Below are 17,234 nucleotides of genomic sequence, written 5' to 3'. Positions count from 1 at the left end.
TGCCTTTTGTTAGAATACTGTGAAATCAGTAAAAACTAAGGGTGCCAGCTCCTTAGAACAGAAGTGCAGCCTCAGGCTGGTTTCAGACGGGGGGAGGAGGAAATGCCAAACAGTCTTTCAACTAGCACAGGGTACAGTCTGGATAATTTTTATGTGATGCAGCTGAAGAAACCCAGCTACATCATGCCTGCCCCCCCACTCGACATCTTCTCCCAACTTAGGTTGGGGCTGGGTTCACCCCTGAACAACCTTTTACGAAAATGCACATTTTAGAGCATAACAAATAACATTTCCAACATAATAAGAGTTTGGCAACTAGAACATTAGCTAGATGTTAACATAAACTACCAGTCTATGCTAGTTGCCTTGGCTCCTTCTGGGGTACATGGAGCAAGACAGGTCTCATTTTGCTTTTTTGAGACCTTTGTCTTCCCAAGGGGACAGATGTCTCCAGATGTCTTCTCAGTGACTAAGAAGAAATGTCAACGTCTGCTTAAAGACTAGGCAAGATGAATCCTCAGGAACTTTTGGTGAGAGGCAGACGATGTCAAGCAGGGTAACTGCTTGGGAGTGTTTCCCAGCATGGACCATTGGCATTGCTTGAGACAGATGATGCACAAGCTCCATCACCCATATACTGAGTCTGCATCTACATGTGGGAACTGGTCTTCAGAAAGCACTGAATACATTGAGAAGAAACATGGACCAGGCACAGAGAAAGCACTGGGCCATTATCATGCGTAACCTGAGGGCAAGGTAACGAAGATCTCCTAGAACTGACTGGATTTCTGGGCAAACAAAGGTCATTTGCATTATTTCATGGAGGGCTTTCTATGAGTCTAATCTCCCCAGGCAAGGGTCATGTTTGTGTGCGTTACTTATTCTCTTTGCTCTAGTGATCCTGCGGTCCTTCCATTGACTGTAATGGCAGTGCTATTCATTGACTGACTTTAGGATTGGACTGTTTACTAAGCAAATAATCAGAATCAGCAGATTTGGAGTCATATGGGTACCCAATAAGCAGCCTTTTTTTTTTGTCGGATTGGCTATAAAATCCCAAATCCCCTCAGCTCGTAGCTGCTGGCACTGAGGCTCACTAACAGCAAGCAGAATGGCCTTTCACTCTGTGCTCTTTGTTTTCTTAGCTGGACTGGTACTTTTCTCTGAAGCTGCACCACTGGTGAGTCTCTTTTTATTCAAACTCAATCATGACAAGAATGATAATTTAGATTTTCTAGATGACTAGCATCCTCCTCACTCATGAAATTCTGTAACCATTAGGCTTTTCTGGAATGTTATTTTACTACCATTTTTAAGTAGTTTCTTCAGAATTCTTAAAACTTTTTTTAATTTTTTCTACTTACACATCTATTTTAAGATATTATGAAAGGGCAATGGATCTAGGACATGTGACCTTTTATTTCTGTCAGTTCATTACTCACATCCCCTATCTTCAATGTAGAGATAGCTCAACCTTCTTCACCAAACAAGAGCTTCTCTAAAGCACTAAAAAAATGTTTTCAAAGTATGACTAGGGTTTCCTTGTAGTAAAATGAATCTTAAGAAACTATTATTTCAGCCCTAGGAATGTCATGGGTATTTCTTCATTGGTTTCCTATGCTAACATAGGCTGCCTGCACTTTTAATAATTTACTATTTTATTACTTTTGACCTAATTAAGAAAGGTATACTTTATAACATTTTACCAGGGCCATATGCAATTCTAAATATTTATCAACCAATCTCTTTGTGTGTGCATGTGTGCAATAAAGTTATCAGCATAAACCTCTAATAGACTTTGCTTTAAGAAACAGATGTTTGAAAACTGGAGTTGAATACTGTTTGTTTTTAAGTCAACATTAATTCCGCAATAAGAATCCAACTTTTGTTTGAAAGAAAGTTTTTGCTGAGCTGGTGAACAGCTCCTACACAACCTCTCCTGCTTTCCCCAAGGTCACCCATGGCTCTGTTGATTCCAAATGCCCTCTCATGGTGAAAGTGCTGGATGCAGTCAGAGGAAGTCCTGCCGCTAACGTGGCTGTTAAAGTCTTTAAAAAGGCTGCAGATGGAAGTTGGCAGGACTTTGCTACTGGGTAAGTTATGTGGTCTTACGGAGCCATTTTCAAGGTACCTCAGGCAAACAGTAGAAGGAATAGAGCTCTGATCATAAAAGCAATATGTCCTCTAGCACATGCCACACTATCACTGTTAACAGCACCTGAATTCTGGTCTAAAGTGGAATCTATCCATGACTGAAATACATGTTAATTGCAAAAACATGTTGAGATGCTCATCTTGCCTTCGTAAGGGAATAGGTTTAATAATTATTTTTTCTCCTAGCTTTAGTACTAGCTTTCCTTTCTATAAAAAGAAAAAAAAAATACCAGAATTTTGTAGGTAATCCAGACTAACCTACTGTCTTCATATGCAATGGATATAGAGCTTTATTTGCAGCAGTCATATACAAAATCTTCTCTGTAAGCTTTGTCTGTACACACACAAATAATAAGCACATTAGTCATCTTTTCCTGTGTAAGAAACATGCTGGTTAGAAGAAACTCCTTGACCAGATAGTTTTAAAGAGCCTCATATCATAAAACACACAGAAGCACAATCTCAGCATTTTTTGTGGTCATTGCTATAGATCTGCATGTTTTTTTCAGAGTGACATTTTATTACTTACAAAGCATCCTCAGAACATGACTGAGGCATGGGCAATAATACTATTCTCTTCAGTTTGAGGAAAAAGTATGGGTAACAGAGGAATACAGTTTACTAAAATTCAAATAGGCAAGGTATTCAACATTTAAGTTTCATTGCAACAACTCATTGAATCAGATTTATAAATATGTCAAGAGAAATCTCTACTAACAGCAGGATATTCAAGCACAGAGTGACAAGCATAAGCATGGACAGGAGCCATCAGAGCATCCAAGTGTCTTTTACTAGGGTTTTTATCTCATTATTTAAAAAAACCCCAAACAAACAAACAGACAAAAATGAAACAAACAACAAATAAACAGAGGAGAAGACTACAAGTAGAGAGATTCCTTTCTTTCTGTCTGAAGGGTTTCTCACAAAACCCCAAACACAAAATACTTTTCCTCATTGAAAAGTAGCAAGAAAAGTTAGAAGACTGAAGAAGAAACAAACACTTCCACTCCCAAATGCTGAGTCCTGATCTAGGAACAAATAACCCTCAGAATGGATTGATATGCTTTACCCAACAGAGAAGCCCCATGAAAAAGAATTACACATTGTTTTCAAGGAAAGCGAGGACCAGGATAATGTCTTGCCCTTAGTATTTCTGCCATTATTAGGAAACCCATATTATTTCAGGTGATTCATCAAGAGTTCTTAAACATGTAGTACAAAATACAGTTCACAGAGGAATAAGATAAATCCAACATCATTGTTAAATTTCCTCACTTTTTGGGCATAACAGTGTTTTCTTGTTCAGTTTGTAATGCTGCTATCAACAAGTCTAAGGAGAAAAATCTCACACTTCTTAGCCAAGCTGTGTTGATCCTCTATTTCAGTACACCCCTAGATAATCAAATCACTTCTTAACTATAAGTTGAGAAGATTAACCCTAGGCAAATGAGAAGTATTTTGCTGAGGGAAGGCAGCATGGAAACATAAATCCACAATTTCTATTGCAGGCAAAGGTTTTGACCTTTCCTTTGACTTGCACCTTAACCAAGGCTGCTTTCAGCAATACCTTTGACTTCAGCTGATGACACTTCATTTGAACTGAATTTGCACATGTGATTGCAATTTTTTTTTCTCTTGGAAAAAAACAGTTTCTTTGTGTTAAAAAAGTTGAAAAGCTGAACGAAATCAAGGAATGCAATCTGTAACAACTACTACCAGGTTAATAATATTTTGAAGTTACAGTATCTAGCAGATGCATTTTGTACAAATACCTATAAAAGTGGGGGTTTTTTTACCTTTTGGTTTGTTTGTTTTTACTTTGCTAAAATATTACGGGAATGAAGCAAATGCACCTGGAAGCCACTGAATTTAGTGTAATAGTATTGAAAAAGCGGGGAGGAAACTAGCATAGTAACAGCAGACTTTATTAATAAAGAGGCTTATTTCAAAATTAGTCTAGCCAAAAATATGCAAGAAGAGATAACTAGAGCTGAGACGTACTCTGAGGAAGGCTTTGGGCCACAGAGACCTGGGAAGCACACAATTTGAGATCTCTATGAGCTCCTCTCACGACTAGCTTTGACCTTTTTACTTATCACGTTTTTGGAAATTTAGGACTTATCACATAGTTCATTAATTGCATTCACCAAATGTAGTTCTCATGTAACCTAGGTTGTAAATCATTAAAAAAAAAAAATATTACATTCCTGAGCTATTTCCTCAGCAGTCCTCATCTGGGAGCAGGGTTTATCTCAGTGCAGTATGTGCCCCAAGAATTCATAAATGTCATTGCACAGACAGTACAGATTTAATCTGGTCACAATATACAGCTAAGGTCCAGACAGTGAAAAAGGGGATCAGGATTGCAGTCTAGGCTGGAGCCTTAGTAACTCAATCAGAGGCTTTCAAATTTTTTGCTGGAAAAGCACAGTTTTTTAAACTTAACTATCCATCTTACAGCAGATACTGGCAGTCCATATCCTATTAAGAATGAGCAACCATACTATATTTATTCCCCTACTCAGACAGAAATATAAGTGCTCTTCAGAAGGAATCACTTGTAGCATTTTGCTACCAGGGCTGAATCCAGGGCATCCTCTGCCTTCTGCTAATCCCAGCCAGGCTCTGAATTGCACACTGTCCTGTTGGCTGTCAGAGCAGCAGTAACGCTGAAGGGCTTGCTCATGAGAATACTTGCTCTGAACTAAAATTTGGAAGGTGCCATTAGCTCTTAGTAGTGAGCAAGACTCTTCAAGTGAATCCTTTTCCAGTTTTCGAGCTGATCTGGATGGTTAACATCTGGGTCAGCACCCATTAGGGAAAGCAACATTTGAGCTGTATCCACACTTCTCTCAAACTAAATCTGTTTACCTGAACAAAGATTTTGAGGCAGACACCATTTTTCCCTTCAATTGGTTTGTGCCTAGACTATCCAACTTGTAAGCAGATGTATGTGAACTTTAACTTGCACTCTGAACACTTCTGCAGGATCTCAGCAAATCTGTTTTCACAGTTTCAAGGACACTCACCAATTAATTATCCACACTTTTGCCTTTTATCAAGGAAATACAGGTTAAGCTAGGAAGTACTAATTAAAGCAAAAGAAAACAACGTGTACGCTTCACAAACAGCCTGTGAGCCATGTTTCAAACAGGGCAGGTTTGGTTTACCCAGAACACAGTTGATTTCATTTCTGCTGGACCAGTGAGACGTCTGTCAGTCTTCAAAGCATTGAGTTGAAATATAAGAAAACCTGAAAATTAGCATGGAGTTTTCAATCCTGTTACTTCTTAATTCAAGCAAAGGCAAAATTTTGATTGACCACCATTAACCAAAGATGACAAAGTAGATGAATGAGGTGGCAGCGCCAGGGAAATAAAAGCCACAATAGCTCAACTGATTCTGTCTCAGATGAGCAGCATGTTACCGCTTTCTGCCCCCCACCACCACTCCTCCTCCTCAAGCTTTTGTTTTCTGCCTAGACAATCACTCCTTTCCGTAAGATGGGCAAGTTCCACTAGTTCTTCAAGTCAGGGCTTTCTTCATTTTTCCTTCAACTACATCATCTGATTATGAAGTTCTATAAAGTATTTTCAGCAGAGAAACAACAACAACAAACACCTGGTAAAAACAAAAAAATCACAAATAAAAGGAGGGAAAAAAGATAAATGTGGTTTAGGAGGTAAGTATGTAAACATTCAAACAGCTGTCATACAAAGGTCACTGCTTTTCAAATAAACAGGGTGCAATGCCAGCTATATTTGCTTCTTGCTTCTGGACTTCACTCATCCCCATTTTTTTGTTATAAGCTGAGTACACAATCTCTCTAAGCTGGGAATTCCTATTGCTCATTTATATAGCACCCAGTAGAAGAGGCCCCTGCTCTTTGACCAAGGCATTGTAATTCAAATTAATAAAATATTATGATGTTAAATCGCCGTTCCAAGACACCACCACTCAGGGTCACATAAAAACACATAAAACCCTCCAGTATAGGGGTAAAACCTATAGCCGCAGTGATAATAACTAGATTATAAAATAATTTTCCACTAAAATATCTCTTCTCTCTTTAATTACAATTTAAGATTTGGCATCTTGCCTTTCATTATGACTGTCCTTTTCCTAAGCCACTAACATCTGTTGTCAGAGGCAACTTGGCAAAAATTAAACATGATATTAAAAGAGGAGCCTTAACTATAATCCTGCTGTAGCAAGAGAAATCATGAAAAAAAGCCAGCCAGCTTTGATTTGTGATGTAAATTGATGAGTTGGTAGCAAGGACAGGCTCTGCAATACGGAAACTTACCCTATAGGAGGAAATTATTTCAGGCATCAGAAGCTATTCAATGTAGAATTTAGCTGTGCAGCACCTCTGCTATTTAATATTCCACACTGACTGTTATTTTACTGTTACAGGAAAACCACAGAGTACGGGGAGATCCATGACCTCACAACAGATGAGCAGTTTATAGAAGGAATATACAGGGTTGAGTTTGACACCAGCTCTTACTGGAAGGGACTTGGCCTTTCCCCATTCCATGAATATGCAGATGTAAGTATTTGCAAAGATACTTAATAACCTATATATTGTGTAGTGGCATCAGTTGGAAAGAACAAATAGGGATTGGAAAATGCTCGTTTTATAGGAAATGAGCTCTTCTTTAATCAGAGGGATTTCCTCCATATCACTCAGCTGAAAATCCACAAATTCTAGTATGACCTGTAATTACAGGATAAAACAATTCTTTCTGATGGGCCCTTTATTTTTACATGTTGCACAGTACTGAATTATGCAACAGAAAAGAAGGCATAAAAATATGAAGCAATAACTTTACAAGGAAAAGTAGATTATTCCATCAGCACCAAAATTTCATAAGCAGGCTGGCAATATAATCATGCCTTGTGTCTTTCTTTGCTCTCAGCCCTATACTGATTCATCATGTGCTCTATTCTACCACATTTACTTAGCACTTACAAAAATGTTGTTTAAATTCTTCAGGCTTAACCTACTATTAAAGTTACCCCAAATTAAGTAGCCTGGAATAGCTACAGACTGTGTTGTAGTATACTTTAAAACACGAGGTTTTGGAGCTCTGGAAGACTAAAACGTATGACTGAGCCTCAGGTCCATAAAAGTCTTATGTGCGGCTGGGGTCATTTAGGTGAAATAAACAATCTCACAAAATATTCCCTAAACCTTTGGATGTCTGAAAGCTGCTGGGGGCTATGGAAGAACTTCACCTGAAAAGGTGCTTAAAAGTACCTAGTTAGGACTGTTCCAGCTAGGCAGTTGAAGAAGCCTTCCTTTGATGTAATACCCTAGCGGTCAACAAATTAGCCTGGGAAATGGGCAGAGTTCAATGACTGTCTGTGTACAAGGTAACTGAAGCAGACAGTCCTCATATCCCAGCTGTTTAGAGTTTGGCAGGACCAGGATGACACCAAGCAGAGTGGTGCAGCTGACATGCCCAAGGGACAAGATGCCATCCAGACAGATCTGGACAAGCTTGAGAAGTGGGCCCATGCAAACCTCCTGAGGTTCAACAAGGCCAAGTGCAAGGTTCTGCACCTGGGTCAGGGCAACCCCCAGTATCAACACAGGCTGGGAGATGAATGGATTGAGAGCAGCACTGCAGAGGACTTGGGGGTACTTGTGGATTAAAAGCTGGATGTACCAGCAATGTGCGCTCACAGCCCAGAAAATCAAATGAAGCCCGGGTTGTCAAAAGAAGAGTGGCCAGCAGGCTGAGGGAGATGATTCTGCCCCTCTACTCTGTTCTGGTGAGACCCCACATGGAATACTGCATCCAGTTTTGGAGCCCTCAGTACAGGAAAGACATGGACCTGGTGGAGACGGTCCAGAGGAGGCCACCAAGATGACCAGAGGGATGGAACAGCTCTGCTGTTCAGGTTAGAAAAGAGGAAGAAATTTTTTATGATGAGGGCGATGAAACAGTGGCACAAGTTGCCCAGAGAGGTGGTAGATGCCCCATCCCTGGAGACATTCCACGCCAGGCTGGACAGGGCTCTGAGCAACCTGATCTGGTAGAAGATGTCCCTGCTCATTGCAGGGGGGTTGGACTAGATGACCTTTGAAGGTGCCTTCTAACCAAAACTATTATATGATTCTTTGTGGACCTGGGTCCAAATCTCACAAACTTCTGTCTTCAGTGAGCATCACAAAGTAATAGGGAGTATTACGCTCCAGAAGGGTAAAATCATTGAATGAACAGAACTGGCAAAGTAGGCAGCAGAGGAAATGGAATGTGCTTGCTAATTCTTAATAAGGTAGTTTTGAATGTACATCTGATCACAAGGTTTCTCTTTTTCAGGTGGTGTTCACCGCTAATGATTCCGGTCACCGCCACTATACCATTGCCGCTCTCCTCAGTCCTTTCTCTTATTCGACCACCGCTGTTGTCACTGTTCCCCAGGAATAAACATGTACTGTCATTACACAGATACCCTCCACCGCTAGAACTATCATAGGCTTTTAGGAGGAAGGTTTTTCCTACTGCTAACGCATAAGGTTTTGCTACATTAGGGTTTGGGGTTTTTTTTCCATTTTGTAACTTGGCAAACTTCAGACAAGTAATTAAATGTTACTTCTTTGAAACAGTTTTAATTCTATCAGTGAGTTTCATTGTGTTCTAAGGTGTGATGGCTTGTATTCAAGTGCAAAAGACATCTGGAAGCCATGCATGGCATATGGATGCAAATTAACATTTGTTTTGGATCTGTTATCTTCCTCCACTACCTTACAGTCTCACCAAATGCATTTGCTCTAAATAAGAAAGTTATAGAGTTGTGCTACCCTAGAAAATTTGACCAAACACACACAAAATAAGAAAATAATCCATGCTACTCATAGTTTGGACACAGAAGAGACAGTCCCATATCAACTACGCCACAGGATAAACAGGAGAAATTTCAAATACATGGCAGCAGACAAACAATGCAGAAATACTGTTGAAATATATATATATATATATATATATACACACAGAGAGCTGAAAGAGCTAAATCTGTGTACCTTTACTTAAAATTTAAGGCAAAATTCAGCATTTTGTCCTTTCAAGAGGAAAGTTTGCTGATGATCAATCTAGGAAGTTCTGAGGCAATTTCAACTAGCACCCTTTTAACAACTTTGATCTTTAACTCAGCTGGCTACTGTATTCAAGTGCATTCCTCTTAAATCTCTAATAAATCAAATCCCTAGCCATTCTTAAAGAAAGTCCTAAGATAGAAGCATCATCTTAACAGTCTTTTTATTTTTAGAAACAGTAAAAGGCAAGCTGTAGAGTGACTGTGATTCAAATGATGTTGTTGATAAACTGACAAAAGTTTAAGGGCTTTAGCAGTCATTTATGTAGACTGATGCCCTATTATATTTATAATACCCTGAACGAGAGGAATAGTTGTTTAATAGGATGACAGAAACTACAGAGATTGTTACTGAAATCATGCCATTCAGAAACCAGCAGCACTCATCTGCAACTGACCTTGGAGTTTATCTCTACACCTGGAGCCTGCTGGAATAACTGCATACCAAGTGAATTCACAAGTTACAAAAGCTTCCCTTTAACGTTTAACTAATCGGTTGCTTTTTTCCTCCCTGATTTCAGGACACTACCACCGTTACACTACTCCTGTAAGCAGTGCAAATAGTTCCAAAACAGCACCCACCTTAAAGCATGCAGATTTCATGGGATCTTACTATTCCTAGAGCTTGAAAACCAGTGAGTTTTGTTTGCAGTGGGCTACGCCCAGCCCTCAAAATAGGACAAATAATCCATACAGTCATGGTGTCATTACAAAAATAATCAAACAAAAAAACTGCTCTGCCTGTAGTCATCCACCTGAGGCCAGGATAAACCAAGTGAAAGAGTGTATGTGCATGTGTCTAAGTAAAAAAGGAGAAAGACTAAGTTTAATTTCAAGAAGTAGCAGTTCCTTAAAATGAAGCACAGACTTCTGGTGGGGAGTGACTTGCCATTGTACAGGGAAGGTCCTGAAATTTGCACTGAATCTAAGGCACAAGTGATGTAACAGGACTTGAAACACTGACTGTGCTCCAGGAATGGGTACGTAGGTATCTAGTTATGCTGAAAACCATAAGTGACATATTTCCCAGGTGAGAGCATAAGATAACTAGATAGCCCACACATTATCCACTAACCTTTTATCAGAGGTGGGCCTGAGGCCACCACAGAGAGAAATCTCATAATAGATAAACATGGGTGACCCAGTTAGGCCAAGCTATAACCACAGAGAAATACTCACTGAAACAGAAATTGCTGAGTGGACAAGAAATTTGTATTTCTCTCAACTGTACGAGATGATTACAGCCCTATTCCTCAATGAAAAGAGAAAAATGAAACAGAATAGACATTGTTTCCAAGAAAACACATCACTGCAGTTAAGCTAGGCAATATTCACAATATTTCCACAGTCAATGACAGAAGAGACTTATTTCTGCAGACAAGGTTCATGTTTGTATGGGTTACTTATTTTCTCATTGTTTACCAAGTAAATAATATGAACCATCATGTTGAAATTCATATGGGTTTTCTGATAAGTAGCCTCAGTTTAGAGGCCTTGATATAAAAACCAGAGATGCCATCAGTTTCTACTTACTGACACTGAGACTTCCTAGTGGTAGGCAAAATGGCTTTTCATTCTGTATTTCTTGTTTTCTTAGCTGGCCTGGCATTTTTCTCCGAAGCCGCACCACCGGTAAGTGTCTCAGGATTAAGGTCCTTCATACTGATGTAGTCCCAGCCTTTTTGTTGTTGTTGTTTATATCTTAATTAGTGTAAATGAAAAATAGGATATTCCATTTTATTGCAATTATTTTGATTTTACAGTATGTGTTGACTGTAGTTCTACTGCTCTTTTTTCTGGTCCTTCTTCTCCAGCAACTAGTGAGAGGGCTTTACGGTTAGAGAAGCAGCACTTGTCATTAGGCTCAGCGACTACATGAAAAACAATGTGAGAGAAGAAAGAAAAAAAAAAATATATCATATCCACTACACAAAAGCCCTGGGCCTGTTGAAAAGTAACTAATATCCCTTATAACACAATGAACAAGCTCCTGCTGTGAGGGATTTCATTTGCTGTTGTAAGATCCATGCTAGAGAAATGCCTTCTGTAGTCCTCTCCCTTCCTGCTCTACCCACTACAGCTGTTACATGTAAACAAGAAGGGATCTCCACACTCACTGACACAAGCAAACCACGGAGCCAAAGCCAGGATCCCACTTCCAGAGGGCTCATTGACTCCAGCAAAGCCAGCTAGACAGACACTTCAGCCTAAAAATCTCCTAGGACAGACTTGTCTCTTTCCTCCCGTACTCATTCTTTCTCTCAAGCTCTAATTTTTGGGAAAATGAATACATGACCAGCCTTTGTGAGGAAGCAGACTGCCACTCAGCTCGCAGGGTACAAAAGCCAGGAAAATGGCTGGTGGTACTAGAGGTCCCATTGTCAATGCCTCAAAAGATAAACTCACAAGGAGCCTGTGCCTTGCAGAAAGGGAGCCAGATGAGTCATGGCCTACAGGTGGTATAGATACATGGCTATACATCCATCTGATATTGGGCAGGGTTCCTGGCCGATGGGGCAGTCAGTACATTACAGACTATGAGAGGGGAAGTAAGAGAGTTCTTAGTTTTTAACATCTATATTGTGATCCATTCCACAATGACTAAAAGGACATCAGTGATTGCTATTTTGACATCATCCCTGATTAGCAACATCCACACAGCACTGTTTTCTCCCTTTTCATATACAGAATTAGGTAATGGAAGGTCAAAGCCCTGATTCAACTCTGCTGTTGCATAGGTAAAGCGCCAGGGCCTAACTACTGCTTGTGACGAACATTTTGGGAGTGAAACTACAGTCACCTCTTCTTTGAAGGAAGGTTTTCCTCTCCTATTCCTGCATAGCTGCCAAGGGCTGACAAATACGATCCAACATTGTGTTAGGAGAGAGTCCGTGTGTGGTGCTTATCAGGTTTACAGCAGAATTCAGGTAACTCTGTGGCAACAAGATATTAGTGGCTCTCACATCCAGAGAATTGTGCTCAAATTGCCACTCCAAAATACAGAGGAAGAGTTGCCAGGTTTTAAACATTCCTACTACTTCTGATGATTTAATTAGTTCCTGTTGAGGTTACAATTTAGTTACAACTTCATGCTGGAGATGATGTGTAGCTAGGCCATGACAAAGAGAAAACAGAGATATGTTCTCAGGTGCAGACGCAGTGCCACCTCAGTGCACATGGCTACACTTTGCCCAACAACTCCTGACATATTCCTCCCCTGTTCCACCACATCCAGCACCCAGATACCTCCAGGCTACAGATGTCTCCAGTACACAGTGATCTTGTTGAGGAAAACACGGTGTATTCTGCAGATCTAAAAAATAAGATTCCTTACTGCTTTATTATGCACCGCCGCTTATCTTTCTCACAATGTAAAAATTCTCTCTTCCTACCTGAAGGGCTCTGCTGACTCTAAGCATCCTCTTTTTATAAAAATTCTGGATTCAGTCCGAGGAAGTCCAGCTTCAAATGTTCCAGTTAAGTTATATAAAGAAGCTGCAGATGGATCTTGGGAGCTGTTAAATTCAGAGTAAGTCATACCAAAATAATGAGTGAAAGAAGGGAAAGGCAATGGGAAGAGGCCAAATAGTTGGAAAAACACTGTCACATTCTCTAACATATCTTTTTTCACTCAGAAGAAGGGTAACATACTATTGAATTTATTTATTGCAGACTGTCTTTTAACTGTAATACAGTTTCAACTACATAGATGGTTTTAAAATGCTTTATAATTGTGGTGAGCACAAGAAAGTATTTTAAACTAGCCCTTAATTCAATCATCGCTTCTCTTCAATTTCATTACAAAGGATTATATTACAGGCAGATTCTTCTAGTTTGCTTGAAACTAAGACTCTGGTTGAGAATCTTACCTTTATTGGCTATTTTCCTTCTTTCTAAATGGATTTTCATTTCATACAATAGCACAGCTTTAAAAAGAAAACACAGAACTATTTTTAACATATACCACGTCATAACTGATAGCTCTGCCTTTGCTTCAAGAAAGAGGAATCAGCCAAAAGGAAAAAATCTGGGGATAAAGCCTTCTCACCTCCTCCCCCATAGAGAAGCAATTACATCTAAAATAAGAAAAAGAATCTCCTAGATATGTAAATGATGTCATGTCTTTTAAAAATATAGCTGTAGGATTTCAAATGTAGATGATTTTCTTTTTCAATTCTAGTATACATTAAGATTTTAAAAACTCAAAAGCATTTTTTTAAAGTATAATCTGAAACGAAACTGAAAAACTTCTTAGGGGGTACACAGAATTAAAGCTCTTTCTCAGTTCCACAAGCAGCTTCCCACTTCCACACTTTCTCCACATGATACTTGCAAAGTGCCACCCTCTTTCCTCTGTTAGTGGTCTATTCTACCTGAAAAAGTGAAATAGGTGCTTACTTATCATCAAATCTGAGCTTAGAGACTCAGAAGACACTTATAAAAATACTTGACTGAACAGTTGGATGTTGGCAGAAACCTTAAAAATACTTAACATGTGAAACAAAGAACAAAGTAACCTTAAGGTATGCAAAAGTCCTGATAATAATCAACCTCTCCAGCCCTGGTAATTTGTAAATAACTGAATGTTACTGAGAGACTCTGAAATAACTGTTCTCAGTTAAAGATGTGTGGTTTTAGCTGAGAAAGCTTATTGGAGAAATGAACAATTAATGATTAATCTATGTCAAAGAAAACACAGACATTTGAACTGATAACAAGTCTGATAACCGACCACAGAGCATCTTTTAAGACACAAATTATGTTCTATGACTTCAGTTATAAGCTACATTAAAGCACAAATTCTAAGTAATGCACTGGATAATGACGTTAAAAATGACTCAATTCTTTGTTTGCTCCAATTTGAATAAAATATGCTCAGAAAAAGATTCGTCAGCTAGAATATAAAGCAGTTGTTTGTGACTACCGAAGTCAGGTTCTAGCAGCATTATTTGTGGATAACCTACACAACCAGAAACCTAGTATTATATAACTTATTTCAAAGAAATAGGCTTCAACCCAGACATGTCTGAGAGACAGCATTCAATATTGGTTCTGGAGCTCCAAACTGGTTGGTGTTCAAAGGTCTCTAGCTTCATGCCAGTACTATGGCCTTGGACAGCCCTGATAGCATCTTCAAATCAAACAAAACCATCTTTTGTGGAGGGTGAAAAAACAACTGATTGATATAGACAACAGGGAATTCCATAAGGCTACACTGTTGGCTGACCTACAGCCATTTCAAATAGTAAATTTCATATTTCAGCCATCTGTAAAAAATATTCATACTGACAAAACAACTCAATGTATTTCAATAAGAAAACTATGGAAAAAAAAAATCAAGAGTTAACCCTACTTACTACCTGCAGAATAAGCGCATCATAGAGTTTCCACTTCGCTTACAGCAGTTAAGTTCTCCCTCTGAGTGAGTTCATTTAATTAACTCCAAGAGTCTGCCAAGAGTCTACAAACAACGCCAGCTTTTGACTCACCCCTAAACAACACAGAACAGTGACATGGCAGGCAGCCGTCTGCTGTGGCGATCGTGGGAATAGCAAACACCAAGATAAGCTCTGAAGCACCCAGAGTACAGATGGACATAAGCTATTCCAAATCAATAGAAGTATTCATCATATTACTTAAGTCACACAACATCACTCAAGTTCAGTTGCTAAGAACTGCATTTTTCTCAGGTTTTTAAACAAAATATAAAAGTGCATTCTTCCGCCATCACACAGACAAACCAATGACAATGGAGAGCTCCATGAGCTCACAACTAAAGAACAGTTTGCAACAGGGATATACAAGATCGAGCTTGACACAGCCTCTTACTGGAAGATACTGGGCTTGAATCCCTTCCATCACCATGCTGATGTGAGTATTCATTTCCTCCTGCACTTCAGTTGCAAAGAATAAAGATACTTTATACGCCTAGGCTTCAATTACCAATTGTGCATGTTGAACTTTCTTTTCACTTTAAAACATTTTTTAATTAACACTTTGAATGCACAATCTCAAAGCTTCGTAACAACATACTCATCAGAGAATCTAGTTACCATCTTCCCCATAACTCTCAATAAGCCCTTAGATGCATTACTTATGAGGAGGCTTTCTGTCCTTCTAGCTCTACTTAAGCCTGCGAATCTTTCTGTGATTATTTCTAGGCACCTGAGGGAGAACAGGCAGAGTACTCTATTGAGTCTCCTGGAAAATGGATTTTTCTGCTTTTGGATCCAGTATTTGTATGGCTGAAGACAAAGCTTTTAATTTAGACTTTTTAATATAATGGATGTATGAACTGCATTCTGCATGCTTGGATCCTCAGTTTACAAGAGGAAAAAAAAATACAAACAAGCCTTTTTAGTTTGCATGGGACAGATAAACTGGTTAGATGGTAGCCCTAACCTGGTACTGAGGCCAGCTCCAAGTTTGGGACTCTGTGGGGGCTGCCCCTTCCCCCACCACAGCATCATCCCTTTCACAAGACCTTTCAGCAGCAGCAGCAGTCCAGTGTTAGTTGCTTGCTGGACTGTGACAGATCAGTGGCACCACCAGCTGTACAGTTTGCAAATGCTGCTCAAACAGCCATTCCTTACCTCCTTCGAAAAAAGGTGTAAACACCTGGGTTAAATTTTATTTCTGGCTCCCTGAAATGGGTAACATTCTAGAACGTAATGAAGGTTAATGCTGGATAGTCTTGTCTTCAGTGATAACTGAAATAAGAATTACAGTGAAATATTTACAGTGCAAAAGCAAACTTGTTATACATCAACACAATATTTAAGTCTACATCCCAGACTAGAATTTAATCCAGGCTGCAAGAATCTCCTTTCTTAAAAACAAGCCTCAGCAGGGATCATGTTTTGCTCAGTTCACTAGTTGTTTCATATACACCTTTTTAATTAAGGTTGAAAGGAGCACAAGCTACGCATCACAGAAAGTTAAACTGTGTCTATTTTAAAAGTTGACACCCATCATCTCACAACACAAAATCTACTCTGTAGAGGGAGAAAAAGGACAGGACATGAGCCCATCAGGGAAATGTTAAAACAGCTGTTGTAAATGGTTCATACATAAGGCTATTATCACGTTGTGGCCAAAGGACTAATGCAATCCTTCTCTATCTACAAAATATGTAAACAGGATTAAAGAAAATAATTGCTTCATATTTTGACCTGATGGTATTTACTGTAGCACTATGTTACGCTTAATTCTGTTCCTCAAAAGTTCAGGACTTCATAAAAGCATGAAAAATATTCAAATACTTGAAAGAATGCTTGCCTTTTTTTTTTTTTTTAATAAAGACAATCAATGGGGTTCAATGTAGGTCTTCAACAAGGGAAAAAAATACTCTTTCCATTAATGAGTACCAACAAGGAAACACCCATTTGGACAATAAATATATTTTTAAAAAATTTAAATAATGTAAGTGACATGTATGTTTTTAACAAAGGATATTTCACCTGTGGGGAAAAAAACCACCACACTGTGTGAGGTAGGCAATCACAGATCACACTGGTCAAATCACCACAAGAGAAGATATTTCCATTAGATGAAATGATCACAACTGTTCCATCTAGGCTCATATCTAGAGATCTTTTCTCATTTGTCTTCTATGCTTTTTCTTTTTCCAGGTGGTGTTCACAGCTAATGATGTTGGTTACCGACATTACTCCATTGCTGTTCTCCTCAGTCCCTTTTCTTACTCAACCACAGCAGTAGTTAGTGAGCCAGTGGAATAGAAGCTGACATAAAGCATGAAAGTTTAGATGTGTAAATTAAAATTTCCACAAGTGAAAAGAACTTCGTTTTCGACCATATCGACAGCTTTAGATTTCATATTAAATCACTAACAGTAACAGTCATTTATCTACTTCATTAACTTCAGGAAGAATGTGTGTTGACTTTGTTTTCAAATACTCTCCTGAATAAAAGTATTCTGTATGTCCTCATTCTGTAAGTATCGCTCTTCTGAATAA

General features: G+C 39.0%; 2 protein-coding genes across 2 annotated transcripts; both read left to right on the top strand.

Annotated features, from left to right (window-relative positions):
• The first annotated feature begins 1,030 nt into the window (after nt 1-1,030).
• On the top strand, nt 1,031-8,774 carry LOC136098109 (transthyretin). Its single transcript, XM_065831230.2, has 4 exons — nt 1,031-1,180; nt 1,954-2,093; nt 6,571-6,706; nt 8,487-8,774. Exons 1-4 carry the CDS (start codon nt 1,112-1,114, stop codon nt 8,592-8,594), a joined length of 453 nt encoding a protein of 150 aa, XP_065687302.1. The 5' UTR covers nt 1,031-1,111; the 3' UTR covers nt 8,595-8,774.
• A 141-nt stretch (nt 8,775-8,915) lies between these two features.
• LOC136098593 (transthyretin-like) lies at nt 8,916-17,207 on the top strand. Its single transcript, XM_065832137.2, has 4 exons — nt 8,916-10,890; nt 12,657-12,787; nt 14,994-15,129; nt 16,890-17,207. The coding sequence occupies exons 1-4, from the start codon at nt 10,822-10,824 to the stop codon at nt 16,995-16,997; spliced, it is 444 nt and encodes a 147-aa protein (XP_065688209.1). The 5' UTR covers nt 8,916-10,821; the 3' UTR covers nt 16,998-17,207.
• The last annotated feature ends 27 nt before the right edge of the window (nt 17,208-17,234 follow it).

Source organism: Patagioenas fasciata, chromosome 2, assembly GCF_037038585.1.
Source record: "Patagioenas fasciata isolate bPatFas1 chromosome 2, bPatFas1.hap1, whole genome shotgun sequence".
In the NCBI taxonomy this organism is placed as follows: Eukaryota; Metazoa; Chordata; class Aves; order Columbiformes; family Columbidae; genus Patagioenas; species Patagioenas fasciata.
This window is presented reverse-complemented; position numbering and strand designations above follow the sequence as displayed.

Excerpts from the sequence above, each read along its gene's own strand:
- LOC136098593 (XM_065832137.2), top strand. The coding sequence starts at position 10,822 with ATGGCTTTTCATTCTGTATTTCTTGTTTTCTTAGCTGGCCTGGCATTT. Across the intron at positions 12,788-14,993 it reads TGGGAGCTGTTAAATTCAGA|ACAAACCAATGACAATGGAG; the intron begins GTAAGTCATACC and ends GCCATCACACAG. Across the intron at positions 15,130-16,889 it reads CCTTCCATCACCATGCTGAT|GTGGTGTTCACAGCTAATGA; the intron begins GTGAGTATTCAT and ends TTCTTTTTCCAG.
- LOC136098109 (XM_065831230.2), top strand. The coding sequence starts at position 1,112 with ATGGCCTTTCACTCTGTGCTCTTTGTTTTCTTAGCTGGACTGGTACTT. Across the intron at positions 1,181-1,953 it reads TCTCTGAAGCTGCACCACTG|GTCACCCATGGCTCTGTTGA; the intron begins GTGAGTCTCTTT and ends GCTTTCCCCAAG. Across the intron at positions 6,707-8,486 it reads CATTCCATGAATATGCAGAT|GTGGTGTTCACCGCTAATGA; the intron begins GTAAGTATTTGC and ends TCTCTTTTTCAG.